The sequence below is a fragment of the Cucumis sativus genome, chromosome 6 (genome assembly GCF_000004075.3).
Source record: "Cucumis sativus cultivar 9930 chromosome 6, Cucumber_9930_V3, whole genome shotgun sequence".
In the NCBI taxonomy this organism is placed as follows: Eukaryota; Viridiplantae; Streptophyta; class Magnoliopsida; order Cucurbitales; family Cucurbitaceae; genus Cucumis; species Cucumis sativus.
The window spans coordinates 24,770,556-24,784,817 of record NC_026660.2 but is presented as its reverse complement, the minus strand read 5'-3'; the positions used below and the strand labels follow the sequence as shown (position 1 = coordinate 24,784,817).

General features: G+C 35.0%; 3 protein-coding genes across 4 annotated transcripts; 1 reads left to right on the top strand and 2 right to left on the bottom strand.

Moving 5' to 3' along the window:
• Positions 1-39: 39 nt before the first annotated feature.
• LOC101208394 (protein SLOW GREEN 1, chloroplastic) lies at positions 40-3,664 on the top strand. The gene is made up of 4 exons (XM_004141920.3): positions 40-775; positions 1,507-1,653; positions 2,389-2,469; positions 2,915-3,664. The coding sequence occupies exons 1-4, from the start codon at positions 101-103 to the stop codon at positions 3,098-3,100; spliced, it is 1,089 nt and encodes a 362-aa protein (XP_004141968.1). The 5' UTR covers positions 40-100; the 3' UTR covers positions 3,101-3,664.
• An 861-nt stretch (positions 3,665-4,525) lies between these two features.
• LOC101208636 (tRNA(His) guanylyltransferase 1) lies at positions 4,526-11,337 on the bottom strand. Of its 2 annotated transcripts, none has more exons than XM_031886556.1 (13): positions 10,591-11,337; positions 9,798-9,929; positions 9,637-9,681; positions 8,556-8,725; positions 8,294-8,379; positions 8,117-8,224; positions 7,576-7,832; positions 6,592-6,723; positions 6,471-6,515; positions 5,795-5,964; positions 5,540-5,625; positions 5,189-5,296; positions 4,526-4,790 (listed from the first exon to the last, which is right to left on the bottom strand). In XM_031886556.1, exons 2-13 carry the CDS (start codon positions 9,872-9,874, stop codon positions 4,671-4,673), a joined length of 1,404 nt encoding a protein of 467 aa, XP_031742416.1. In that variant the 5' UTR covers positions 9,875-9,929; positions 10,591-11,337; the 3' UTR covers positions 4,526-4,670. The 2 variants fall into 2 exon arrangements, with proteins under 2 accessions (XP_031742416.1, XP_004141969.1); XM_004141921.3 differs by having other exon boundaries at positions 10,600-11,337.
• Positions 11,338-11,821: 484 nt separating this feature from the next.
• On the bottom strand, positions 11,822-13,618 carry LOC101206143 (glucan endo-1,3-beta-glucosidase 8). The gene is made up of 2 exons (XM_004141993.3): positions 13,236-13,618; positions 11,822-13,124 (listed from the first exon to the last, which is right to left on the bottom strand). The coding sequence occupies exons 1-2, from the start codon at positions 13,583-13,585 to the stop codon at positions 12,023-12,025; spliced, it is 1,452 nt and encodes a 483-aa protein (XP_004142041.1). The 5' UTR covers positions 13,586-13,618; the 3' UTR covers positions 11,822-12,022.
• Positions 13,619-14,262: the final 644 nt, after the last annotated feature.

The window sequence follows — 14,262 nt, the reverse complement described above, 5'->3', positions numbered from 1 at the left end:
CACGTGCAGTTTCCTTAGGTTTTTGTATGAAGGTAAAAGAAAATAAGTCCAAAAATAAATAAAATAAAAGTCCCGGTAGCCGTTCGGCTATTCGTCAGAAATGGGTTCAACTTCAGCTTCAACTTTCTCAGTTTCATCTCAAATTGAACTTCCCAGACCACCCAAATTCTCAAGCTACAATGTCCGGGCATTGTCTAAGTGTCAATATAACATTCTTCAGAAGAATTACAAACTATCCTCCCAAAGCTTGTTCTGCTCACATGCGAAAATTTTTCATTCCCCCATTCACAATACCCCCTTCTCAAACCTCTCTGAGTCCGATATACGTCGTTTTAACTCACCCCAGATAAAAATTTCGAAGTATTTCATTGAAAAATTTGTGGGTTTTCTTGTTGGGTCATTTATCTTCATGGGTTGTTTCAATGTAAGATATGTCAGGGCATTGCCTGCTCAGACAAGTAACAAAAACCCGATATTGGCTGAAAAAGCTCAAGTTCCAGAGGAGGATAGTGAAGAGGTGATGTGGGAGAGGATCTTGGAGCATGATCCAAGTAATGTTGATACTCTGAAAGCTGTTTTGTATGGGAAAATGAGGAGTGGAAAGACAGAGAACGCCGTTAAGTATGTTAAGAGGTTGATTGATCTTGAGCCTGATGAGGTTGAATGGAGAATTTTGTTGGCTCTTTGTTATGAGATATTGGGGGAGCTGGGCACGGCTAAAAGATTGTTCATGGAAATTCTGAAGCAGAAACCTCTTTTGGTTAGAGCTCTGCATGTAAGGTTTTTGCTCGACCGTGTGATATGAAAATAGATTTATGTTTCTTTAGACTGATAGTTTAGGTTTTCATGTTACTTGGTGCAAGTGTTAAATGAAGTTATTATTTATGTACTAAGCCAGTTTGATGTTTACATTAGAGATTGTTTTGGGAAAAAATGAATCCTGAACTGACTGAGGGTGGTTAATAACAAGGTGAATTATTGTCTTTGAAAGTAATGTTAAGACACCAGCTTTTGAGCAAGAACTGCTAGGAAATGACTTCTATGAGAATAGTTGATGTGGTTTTTTCGCTCTATATATTCTCTATGATTTCTAGTTCTCCTTATAATTTGAGCATTAGTTTCTTTCCATTATATCAATGAAAAGTTTTGTCTTCGGTTAAAAAAAAAGTTATATGATTTCTACCCTAATGTTTTATTTGAACTTGAATTTTTACATCATGCTGGCCAAATTTTCTGAACGTATTGTAGTTGTGAAGGCAATTTTTGCTCTTCAGTCCCATTCATGTTATTCAAGCATGACATAAGATACTGCCTTAGAAATCTTTTAACTTCTCAAGGGAAGATACTAACCAATATGTTAGCATGTAATAAAAACTTTAATATTGTCATCTCATCTGTGGGCTGCCTTGCTAGTTTTGAAGTTGCAACCTTTTATAGCTTTTCTCTATGTCTTTAACAAGGTATGTCAATGCTTAATTTGAAACTTTCAATTTGCACTTTCTTCAGGGTTTGGCGTTAGTGATGCATAAGAACAATGAAGGTGAATCTGTCTTTGAGATGCTCAATAAGGCACTAGATATTGCTCGTGATGAGAAAAAACTTACCGAACATAGAAGCATCGGGATACTAATTGCTCAAATGCATGTTGTGAAGGTCATTTGCTACTTATTTCTAGGGCATGTTTCGATTGACTTTCTAAGTGCTTAGTAAATATTTTTTCTTGAACTTAACACTTACTCACTATGTTTCACCCTCGGGGATTTCCTGCTTCTTACACTGTATCTAACTGCGTAGAAGGGTGCAAATGTTTGGACGCCTAGCATTGAAAAATTATCTGTCTAACTGCCTGTTATATGCATTTGAATTACTCCAAAAAGTTGTTAAGAACTAAAGTTATGAAAGACTGGATTGTATATTGACTAGTACAAGATTAAAAAAAAATGTCATTATGTATTCCTATTTTTAGGGTCTAGATGGTATGATCTTCACGGTGTCTTAAGGTTGCTTTCATTTTTGATAATCATACTGTTTCGTGGAAAAAGCAACTTTTATGGAAATGTGGAAAAAGCATAACTTTTATGAAATGAAACATGATAATCATAAAGCTAAGATTTTTCCGGTCAACACAAATTTCTTGGAATGCTAGAGAGAAATCACATAACTTTTATGGAAATGTGGAGATGGCAATGGCACTTTAGATCTGGCTTGTTATGCAGCCTCTAGATAAAGTTCCTTCTCTTGCCCTTTTAAATTACTTTTTTTTTTATTAATTGATTGCCAACTGTTGAGCTTTTCTGTTATTATTTTGAATCTTTAAGCATTTTAGAATTTCTAATTTTTCACCTTAATGCTCTGGATTCTTGTCCAACAAAGTAGTTTGTCTTTCAGGGGGAACTGGAAGAGGGCTTGAAGAAGTTCCAAAATCTTGTTGAGGAAAACCCAAGGGATTTTCGACCCCATCTCTGCCAGGTTCTGACATAATTTTCAGTCTACCTATCTTTTTTATCATAATTTTGGATTAGTCCATTTCCACACTGCATGTCAAATACCTCAGCGAGTCAGCGTACTAGGGCACTTATGTGTCACATTAATATGGAGGAAGTCATATTTTTTCTTTGTCAAGAACTGGTATGAATGTTTTATGATTATTGGCATTCAATTCAACCACACGATCTGCACCGAAGATATGGTTGTCTGTACTTGGGACATTTATTATTGATGTTAATTTTAGGTTTGATTCAACTGAATAATATGAATAGAGAATTGATTAGTGGGAACAATAAGATGAAAATGAAAGTAGGATTTAGCGAAGCATCACGATTCACTTGGCTTGTTGAAGAGGAGATTTATCTTTGGGGAAAGGATGAAATACTGAAATGAAAGATATCTAACTATATGCATTTCTTTCTTGCAGGGGATTATATACAGTCTGCTGGACAAAAAAAAGGAAGCTGCTGAGCAGTTCGAAACATATCAGGCCCTTGTGCCTGATGAATTTCCTCAAAGGGAATTTATTGATGACGTTATGTTGTCGGCTACGACTGCATCACGGGAACAGTTCCAGAAGGAATTTGATGCTGAATTTACAAACAAGAAGTGAAGCCAAGAAGAAAAGGGTACTCTGATTATTAGTTTGAGAGTGTATCGAATGGGTTCATACCACTGCCAACACACCTGACTACTAAAACTCTGTAGTTAACCGTGCTTGTGCCATGTCGGGCAAACAAAAGTTGTTGAGGGTGATCTTTAATCGTCGGTAGTGAAATCAGGTTGTAATGGCTAAAATATAAACTATTGGACTCGTATTGGCTGCTTGATGAAAATGAACAAGAAAGACTGCACGCAGTGGAGCGCTTGCTCAGAATCTAGTTCCTTGACTGAAAATTTAGTTCAACAATATCATGGAGGAAACAAAGTAGAAATGGAGATTATCTGGAGCTGTTTTTATGAGTGCAGTGGAAGAATGGTTTGTTCAAAATAGTTGTACAAGTTGAATTTGAAGTAGTTCAGCGAGCAAACGGACCTGATTTGCTTTACTTTACTCCCCCCTCTCTCTCTCACTCTTCTTTTGAATCTTTTCGATTTATGAGAGTTCTAAATTATCTGAATCTGGAATTTTCATATTTAGTTGATGAAACGTGATGCCAACTTTGTTCTGGTTCTATCAACCACACGTTGATATATATACACATATATATTTGAAATACAAAATAAACAATTTTAAGCAAGAACAATTTATGTACTTTCAAGGATTTACACCTTGATTTTAATATGTGCTCGTTAACTCTTGTACATAATCATTTAATTTCTATCATGAATAGCAGTATTAAACTTTAACTAAGTTGCTACATATATGGATAAATTGAACTAAATAATCACAAATGTAATTTAAGTCGAACCTAAACACAGTGCGAATATACACTTTCAATCCTTCAAGTTTAAATGAGACAAACTAGTTACTTAAGTTTGAAAAAAGTTTAAATGAGACAAACTAGTTACATGTTTGAAAATAGTTTAAAATGGTCGTTATAGTGTCATTGCATAGTTACTTAAGTTTGAAAAAAGTTTACACTTTCAATCCTTAAAGTTTAAATGAGACAAACTAGTTACTTGTTTGAAAATAGTTTAAAATGGTCATTATAGTATCATGGTTGCAATGAAATTGGAGTTACTAGCTTTACATTAATTAAATTATAACTTTAGTTCTTATGCTTTGAGCCTCAAGTCTATTAGAAACTCAGAGTGTTTAGACCCTTGATTTTTTTTTATTATGTCTAATACATTCCTAACATTTTTTTTATTATGTCTAATACATTCCTAACATTGACTAGTGGCAATGTTTCCTAGGGTCTTATCTTATGACAACCAGCCATATCTATGTCCTCCAAGGTCTTCTATGTGTTAAGTAATACTAGTTAGACATTTTTTTTCTAGACGGGAAGCCCTTTCTATAGGTTGAGGCTCTTATGCATCCTTCAATTTTTATTTGTGAAAAGCTTAGTTTCTTATAATAATAACAACAATCGAGAACAAAAATATCAATTTTAACTTAACCAAATATCGAAATTTCATGAAGCCAGAAGTGTAAATTGTTTCTTCTAACTGATAAACAAAATCAATATTTCTTTACAATTACAGAGGGAGACTCTTCTTTAAGTAAGCCATGCTTCTCAGTCAAGTATCCATGGATGATCTTCCCAAAAACTAGGTTCAATTATATTAGAATGCACAACAACAATTTTTCTCTTACAACAAGCATCTGGATTCTTGTCCACCGTTGTGGCATCTTTCTGCACAACAAAAACAACCTCGCTTGAGAACATATACAAATGGTTGTATAAGATCATAATATATATGTATATATGTATATATGTATATATATGTATATATGTATGTATATGTATAGTTATGTATATATGTATATTTATGTATATATGTATGTATATGTATATTTATGTATATATATGTATACATCTATCTATACATATACATCTATCTATATGTATATACGTGTATCTATATGTATATATGTGTATGTATATGTATATGTATATATGTGTATGTATATGTATATGTATATATATGTATATGTATGTATATATATATATATAATATTGCATAAACTTAGTTCAGAGAAAATATGGAATAACCGAACAAAATAACTATTAGGAAAAGAAGAAAGACAAACCTTGTCCCAGAATGCAGAAGAACCTTGACGAAACATGAGTGGTAACTCGTTATAAGAAATATTGAATCGTAAGTTAAGCAAGCGTTCCTTCTCCTGTGTTTGAGTACCCTAGATGTAGAAATTTAAAACACAATTAAACAAATTCGAATAAATAAGATCATTCCAAGTCGGCACTACTATTTACAAACCTGTTTAAATTGATTTTCTAAGAAATTAAAAAAATGCTTTTATGCATTTAGAAAGTCATTCTCCAAATAGACCCACCGATACTGTGAAATTCTATAATGAATAGAAATAAATTTAAAAAAATGTTACATCATAGAACAAAAATAACAAGAAACAAATTAGCACCTTGAGGCAGGCTTGAGCTTCACTTTTACTTTTTCCGGACTTAACAAGCTCCCAGAAACATGTATTATACTGATTATTTATGTGACCTGAAAATTCAAAGGAACGATAAGTTTATTGGTATCAAGTAAATTAGGAACTCTGAAGAGACAGATTAAATTTTCATTATAGCACTGAGAATTAGACAATAATGTAGAATGAATATCCTTGGCAAAGTAAAAAACGGGATTAGGTTAACATTGATAATGTAGTACTTACAATCAACTTGTCTCCATGCTAGATAGTCCCGAAGGATCTCACGCGTAGGATAACAAACAGCTCGTCCATCAAATGAAGGTGGGTACTTCAGCTCTTTATGTGGGAAGAATTCTCTCCATTTCATTACATAAAGGGAAGAAAATAATGATACAATGACGGACACTATTTCACTGCAAGGATGGATGTTAAAGTGAAGCATTAATAAATGACATACATTTATTAGCTAAAATGTTTCACATATAACTTTACATAAATTCAAGAAAACATAGAAACTTTTGAGTACTTCCGACCACAACTAGGTCATACTATTGTTAAAAGTATGCAAGTTCACAACTATAATTAAATCTTTTCTACTTTTAGGTGCAAAATGTAGAGTTATGAGATTCAAACTTCTTGGGTCGAAAAGTAAGTTTAACTATGCTAAGGCGGGCAAACATTCCGATTTTATATTTCCTATTATAGACCACTCTCTACTTCTGTGTAAATGATTAATTTTAACTAATAACCAACAAGATGAATGGTCATATGCGAACATTCTCATGCAGTAATGATAACCCATCATGAAGTATGAGGTTAAAATATTTCTAATAATCAGCCATTTGAGACTTCCATGTACTTAATGAATAAGAAAGCAGCATAAAAATGCAGAAGAAACATAATAGGAAACGAGACAAACCTAGCTGCACGTCCATAAATTTGAGAATCCTTCTTCAATACAAAGCTGCAAATCATAAACATATAATTGTCTACAGTGTCGCAAATGAAATTAAAACGAAAGCCCGAAATAGAGGAAGTACCTGTACTCATCACTAACGCCATAGGAGAAGACAAAGTCAGAAAGTTTCTCCATCACAGCGACTGCACATGAATTCATAAGGTTCAAAGCGTGCTCATCATTTGGCTTTTCAAACACATGAACTTCGGAAAATCTACCAAAACCACAACCAATCCACTTAAGTATCATATCTAAATTTCCAATAATCGAGCTCTTGAGGAAAAGAATGTATCGTGTGCCTAATACTACATGTTCTCAATTAATCATTATTCATAAGTGAAAATGACTACCATGCACTGACTAAAACCTTTTTCTGCTAAAGCTCAAAACACCTTAATAAATTCTAACCACAATGGTTACAAAACTGACTGGATTCTTCCAAATTGTACTTCAAGTACCTGTAGACTGGAATAAAGAAACCCTAAAAAGAATAAGATATAAGGTGACAGATCAAATGAAGGTCTATGACACCATTCATTTAACTATGTAGGACTTTCTGCGTTTTCTTCTAGCTAGGATAAAGTATAGTTGAGAACTGTTTTCTTTGAACTAAAATATTTACGCTAGAAAAAGTATGAAATAATTACATTTCCTGTAATTATAATGCAAGTTTGTGCTACCTCCAAACTGAATTGAAAAGGTAATCACTAGATAATTTTGATGCCATTGCAGATATTTAGTGCGAAAAACAAAAAATAATGCTCTTTGGATTTAAATTTATTAATTTGCAAGAAAATATCCTAGTCTACTGAGAAATGAGATTGTAGAGGTAATTCACTTAGAAGAATGACGATGGGAATGTCACTGGGGCAGTTGGTAATATTATTATGGTGCTAAGGATATATTAGTCCGGTTTTATCTTTTCTATTTCAATATTATTCCAATTCTACTTGGGTTTTCATCAAATGACTACTAGAAGTCTAGAATAAAGAAAACATGAATCAACCATAAGAACTCTATTCTTTAAAGAGGAAATGTGAAAATTGGGTGCATCTGGTGAACAAACCTGTGAAAATGACAGCCATCTATTCTTATAACTATCCATGTCGACGGCATTAGTTTGTTCTCAACTTGGAAGGACCTAACATAATCTGGATTTATTTTATCAATGTCCGTTGTGAAAGCGCCTAGCTCCTTTAAAAGAATGGAATGTTCATTCCAAAATCTTCGTCCAGCAATATTTGGTGAATGAATCACTGTCGCTTTTCTCCGTAATCTCTTAACAGGGGTGCCATCTTCATGGTACTTCACAATATCTTCAACCTAAATAAACTAGAACTTCTTAGATTGTATGGTCAGGAGAACTCCGTACCATGAGAGTAGATGCAAATTCTCTCGGGAAGGAAAAGAAACCAAAACACAAACGCATATTCAATGATTTTCTCAATTGCTTTGAAACAGCAAAGAAGATAGTTTTGTTTAATGTTTATTGTTGCCTCCAAAAACTTTCAGTGTCAAATATGGAAAAATCTAGATGCGAGTAAAACAAGAATCAAGTTAGGTGAACAATCAATATTTTGATTTTAATTATTTTAAAGGAGCAGAACCTTTGTCGTCAAGATGCAGGATCCTTGACGAAAAATTGCATTAAGATTTGCATAATTAATATTGAACTTTTGAAAAAGCAGCTCGTGCTTCTCTTTCTTCTCCGTAACCTGCAAATTTGATAATACACATTAAGAAGTCAACAAGCTTGCAAAATGCAAAAGACTACAACTTAGTACCTTCAGAAAATCATGGGCTTCCCTGTCTGTCTTCCCACATTCAACCAGTTTCCAAAAGCATGTATTGTCCAAGTTACTGATATGACCTAAAAAAGAATTTGAAAGGTTTAATAATAACCTTTCGCTTGCCAACTCAAAAAATAAAAAAATAAAGAGGCAAACAGCTTCATTATTTTTTTAAAAAAGGAGCGTACAACTTCACTGTAGGTCCTAAAAGATCTAGAAATATTATGGATTTTCAAACCAAAAGGCAACCACTTACAGAATTGTTGTCTCCAAGCAAGATATGCTTGAAGAACTTCTATAGAAGCACAACATACTACACGTGCACGAAATGATGGTGTGTATCTCAAGTTCTTCTGAGGAAAGACATCTTGCCATTTTGTTATATATACTGAGGTAAAGAAAGATACGACAAGCGAATATAATTTGCTGCATAAAGCCAATTAAATCTCATCATTAATTTGAACGAAAGAAGAAAACTAATACATAAAAAGGAACATTGTTTCATGACAGAAATAATACGAAACACTATTATTCAACTCCCAAATGGAATGAAAGAAGAAAACTAATACACAGCTTTAAGTTGTTGCTTGCATAAAAATAGCTCGACTAATCCTTATTGGGATTCTTCCATTTCTTCATGGGGTATTACTCCCCGAAGGCTTTTGAAGGATGAGAAGGTTTTTAGAATTTCAAATTCTGATGCTATCCTTATATAATATTTCAAATAACAGCAAGAAATTGTGTTTGGCCTAAGGAGTTTGGAAGTAGCAGATAGGAAGTAAGGATTTGTGAACTCCGCCCCTTGTTTGACCCAAAGAGTTTGTGGGTCTCACCTCAATTTTATACCTTATCAACTTCTTACACTTTGGATCCCAGGAGTTCACAACTCCCTAGTTCAATAATTTCCTTACTCCTCACTATTCAACTCCTTACTCCAAACACTTCTTAAAGTTTTTATTTCTGTTTTAGTGCTTGTAAGTCTCTTGTTGAAGCTCTTTAGTCTTTTTGCTTTAATTTTGACTATGACCATTTTATTCCTCAAGTCCTTTGTGGCTTTTTATTTACGCTAACAAATTTTAAATCCCTAAAGCAAATTAATCAAAAATCTATTTCTCAAATCTTAGGAGGGAAAAGAAAAAACTATTGGCTCAGACGCAAAAAAAAAAAAGAAAAGAAAAGAAGAAAACCTATTGCAATATCATACCGAAAACAATCCTCATGCATGATATCCAACAATAGAGGATAAAGCGACTTTTTCTATATCGCATATATATCGAATTCCAAGTAAACAATGTCATAAAAACATCAAAATAGAGGACTTAAATCAGTGGGATAACCTGGCACGCCTTTGGTAGAATTTTGATGTCTTCTTAAAGACAAAACTGTTACATAAAGAATACATAAATAGTTGATATACTGTCAGGAAGAGACAACAAACTTGCTAGTAAATAATAGCTAAAAAGAGAGGAGAAAACATAATAATCAACTAACAGAACACCTGTACTCGTCATTAAATCCATATGAAAATATTACATCTGAAAACATTTCCATTGTGGCCATTGCACAGCAATTCATCAACTCCAAAGCCTTTTCGTCATTTGGTTTCACAAATCCATGAACTTCAGAGAACCTGCCAGAGAAGGGAAAAAATTCTGAATAAAATTTGAGATGAACAATAAACAAAAGGGCACTTAAGGTTGTGACAGTCCCTTCCAATGTTGAAAGAACAGTTTATCCCATAATACAGATCAAACACATGGCGAAGTAAATTTTCAAATATCATTTTTCTTTCGTTTTATTTAATATATATCCATGAATTTTCAGGCCTACTTAGACACCACGTCTATTCTCACAAGACATCTGTCCAACCCACTACATTTGTTGCTAAGGAAATTCATAGGAAATTAAATGTAAGTGGTCCTTATAACTTGAATCCATCTCCTTTGAGCATTTACTATCTACAAGTGTTCTTATTGGCCACTAGGTTGACCTAGTGTGGTTTCCCAAATGTAAACTTATTCTGGCCAATCATATATTTAGTCTTGTGTAATCACGATATATCATCTTTTTATCATGCATTATTTGCCTCACCTCACTTAGGTGGATGTATTTTATACGTCCCTCACCCACAGGCAAGCAAGAGGCTTTGAAGATATTGATATATACTAAGAGAAAGCGCATCAACAATGGCTAAGAGGAAATTAGAAAATGCACAGGAATTCAATGCTCTCGTAATTGACACGATTACCATCACAATATCTTGAAAGAAATGCAAAAATCGAATTACTAACTAAGAAAACCTTCGAAAATCAAGACCATCAACTCGAACGACGATCAAATTGGGCAGCATCACCTCATCATCAACTTCGAACAGCTTCACGTACTCATACTTACTGTTTGCCATTTGAACGCCGCCAGAACCAGAACAGGGAACAGAATAAATGCCTTTTCAGAGAAATCTATGAAAGGGAGCGAGAAACGAACCAATATCCCCCTGACCCCAACAAAATTTAACCCGCAAGTTCGAGGAGGTTGTAGATTTAGTTGTATTCGCAAATTCGAACGCGAGCGAAAATCTCTTCATATAAATTAAGAACTGAATGAAGATGTTTTGTCGTGGGAATAGAGGTCTAAGAAACAAACAGAATTGAAAGAGAGAAAGAAGAGAAATTTGCGCGCTACTCTCCTTAAAGACGTCTGATTTCACATATTGGCGCCAATGGGTAACTGGGCAAAGGGAACCTAAGAGGCGCAAAATCGGTTCGGTCCGATTCGAATCAGTTGAGACAATCGGTCTACTTGGCCCGGTTATGGTTCATCGGTCAACCAATCAATTTTCCTTTTTCTTTTTTTCTTTTTTTTTTTTTGGGTCGGCGAAGGAGACAGTAGACTGACAACAGTGGGAGACTGGGAGAGAGATGCGGTGGCTGAAGGCGGAGAGAGAGAGAGGTAGAGAGATGCGATGGCGCAGGGCTGAGAGGGGCGTAAGAGTGATAGAAGGAAAGGATGTTGGGGACTGCTGTCTGAGTGTGAAATGGCGCGGTGTGAATAACTAACCCTAAAGTAAATGGGAGGGAATAATTACATAATTATCTAATTATGTTTCAATTTAAATTAGGTTAAATTATTAAAAAATATGTCAAGGTAGACTCTAGGGCAAATTTCAAAATTAGGTAAAACTGTAGTTGCAATTACTTCCTAAAATTGAACTTTCAGTTAATTCTTAAAATTTTAGTACAATTATGATAACCATATTCGATATGAATAACCCTTGTTGCATTGGATAAATAATCAAAGTGCTTAGTCTTTTATCCCATACTATTATGTTGACGAGTAAAATTATGGTAATAGTTCTTTCTAGTTCTTGACTCAATCTTGAAGTCTTCAAGAGCTCAATGGTAAAGCGGTAAGTCAATATGATGATTATGATTAATTGAGTATGATTTGATTTGAATCCTAAACAAAAGTACTAATTGAATATTGGTTAGGGTTTAACTAATGTTGATATAAATTATAGCTTAATTTTAAAAAAATGTTTATTAGTTTTTTTTTTCTTTTTCAAAAGTGGTAGAAGATTTTTTTTTAGGACAATAAAGGGTTGTTATGTTTCAAACCTACAAAAATTTCAAATGAACAAATTCCATAAATAAATAAATAAAAAAGAAATCCCTCAAAATTACCCTAAAGAAATCCCTCGAAAAGAAACTGACAAAACTTCCTCCTTCAAAGCCGTAACGCAAACAAGCTCAACACAAGCCCAACCATGGCCGCCGCTGCCGCCTTCAACCTCTCTCCGGCGCTCACAATCTGGATCGGAAACAAGCAGCTTCCAACCGAAGCATTATTTTTTACAATCTCGGCCGATCCATTGAAAACGCAGGCCTCCACACTCTGATCCTGCATCTGGTAATACATATTGAACGCATACGAAATATTCCCTCGCCTATCCAAATTGTTGCACGATGATCCATATCCCAAACTCGTACAATCCGAAAGACTACAAGCGTAATCCACCTGCGGCGAAATATTATCAAAAACTTTCACATTCTTCTTCAAAACGCACCATTTTTTCTCCAAATACTGCACTCCTTTCGCCGCCACCAGCATTTTGTCGTTCCCTTTCCCCGAGGAATCCATCGGAAACTTAGGTTTTCCGTCGAACTGGAAAATCCCCCAATGTCGCTCGAAAAACCCTGGGAGAACGCTTTTCATGTCCTCATCTAGAAGTCCGAACAAATAAACCTCGAATTTCTCCTTCGGCCTCATCGGAGTTCCATCGCCGGAGGCCAATTTCTTGAACAGCCCATCGTAGAATCGTTTCGCAAGGTTTACATTCGCGAATTTGTTGCCGTCCGTCGGCCAGCCGACTTCTCCGACGATAATTTTCATGTCGGAGACGCCGAGTTTCTTCAAGGACCAAATGAGTGTGTCGTAATTGGCGTCGAAGACGTTGGTATAGGATTTGTCCTTGTCGTTGGTGGCCTTACCGCCGCCGTCAAAGAATGCGTAATCGAGGGGGAAATTAGGGTTCTGGTAAAGACTGAGGAAAGGGTAAATGTTGACCATGAAAGGGGCTTTGTTGCGGTCGAGGAAGTGGACTATATCCTTCATTGTGCTGTAAATGTCTGGTCGGAATTCGCCGTCAGAAGGTAAGTTGGTACTGGATTCATAGACGTCGGCGTTGAGAGCAGTCGTGACCTTGATTTTTTTGCCATGTCCAGCGGCGTCGATAGCTTTCTGTATGTTTTGCATTGCCGGAAAAGTGACCTTCACGAAGGATCCATTGTAAGCCGTCAAGAAAGCTTCGTTTCCCACAGACACGTACCTGAAAATTCGTTATTGTAACGACAAATTCTTAGATTCTTTTCATTAAATAACATAGCATTCGATATTCTAATGATTCAAATATTTAACTAAAAAGAGAGGGAAGTTGAACCTGAGATCAACACCGCCTTCAAACATGTGAGAGGTAACGTTTTCTTTAACCCAATCTTTAGCGTCATCGTAACTTTTCGCAAATTTCTTAAGCTGATCGTTAGGGATTCCAATGATCGTTTCAATTTTTGAACCACTCAACGAACTCACAGTCCATGCATCCGAATCGAACAGTTTCACTTTTTTAATTCCATTATCTTTCAGCAATTTCACCACAATGTTCGGACGCAGTGGGTGCGATGACAATATTCCCCAATTCACCCCGATTCCGGCCCCTTCAACCACCGAAAACACCGCCCCCAATGTCATTACGGCCGCCCACACGGCGGGGACCATCGATACCCCGGCCATTCAGTCTTCTTCAGGCCACCGATTCTTCAGAACAGAAATGGGGATTTGTTTTTAATTAAAAAAAATTATTTTTTTTTTTTTTTTGCCCTTTTTATGCAAAAGACCGAGAGAGAGAGATTTGGGTAATGATTAATTAATTTGGTGATTGTGATTGTGATTTATAAATAGGAAAGGTTTAATTTTGGTTTTGATATTTTTTAGGTAATTGTAGTTTGGCACTTGAAAAGGTCAAATGAAATGAGTAATAATTAATAATGTTCCTCTTGATTAGGGGAAGATTAATTTAAAACTTGGTTCTTATTTAACTAATTAATCTAATGGACCATATCTTTCCCTCTCAGTTCTCCCACACTTTGTGATAAACAAACTACCCGTTGTTGGAACTCTCACTGTAGTGAGTTTGTATTGTTATTGAGCTACGTATTTTAGACATATTGTGAGACAAAACTCATTTGGTTTCTATAGTTTTCAACTCAACCTAATTCACTACCGTTTTCACCTTTTATGATCTCATTTTCGATTTGCTCTCGATTTCTCCCTCATTTTAATAACCTCAAATTTTCGATAATCTTAACTACATTTAGCCTCTTAAACAATCCGTTAAAGTATATGCTTAAGAAAATTGGTTTTCTTTTTCTCTTCTACATTATATTAATCAGGTAGATGGGATCTTACAA

Excerpts from the sequence above, each read along its gene's own strand:
- LOC101208394 (XM_004141920.3), top strand. The coding sequence starts at position 101 with ATGGGTTCAACTTCAGCTTCAACTTTCTCAGTTTCATCTCAAATTGAA. Across the intron at positions 776-1,506 it reads TTTTGGTTAGAGCTCTGCAT|GGTTTGGCGTTAGTGATGCA; the intron begins GTAAGGTTTTTG and ends CACTTTCTTCAG. Across the intron at positions 1,654-2,388 it reads CTCAAATGCATGTTGTGAAG|GGGGAACTGGAAGAGGGCTT; the intron begins GTCATTTGCTAC and ends TTTGTCTTTCAG.
- LOC101208636 (XM_004141921.3), bottom strand. The coding sequence starts at position 10,703 with ATGGCAAACAGTAAGTATGAGTACGTGAAGCTGTTCGAAGTTGATGAT. Across the intron at positions 5,626-5,794 it reads AGCATGGAGACAAGTTGATT|GTCACATAAATAATCAGTAT; the intron begins GTAAGTACTACA and ends TTGAATTTTCAG. Across the intron at positions 5,297-5,539 it reads AAGCTCAAGCCTGCCTCAAG|GGTACTCAAACACAGGAGAA; the intron begins GTGCTAATTTGT and ends TTCTACATCTAG.
- LOC101206143 (XM_004141993.3), bottom strand. The coding sequence starts at position 13,585 with ATGGCCGGGGTATCGATGGTCCCCGCCGTGTGGGCGGCCGTAATGACA. Across the intron at positions 13,125-13,235 it reads GAAGGCGGTGTTGATCTCAG|GTACGTGTCTGTGGGAAACG; the intron begins GTTCAACTTCCC and ends ACGAATTTTCAG.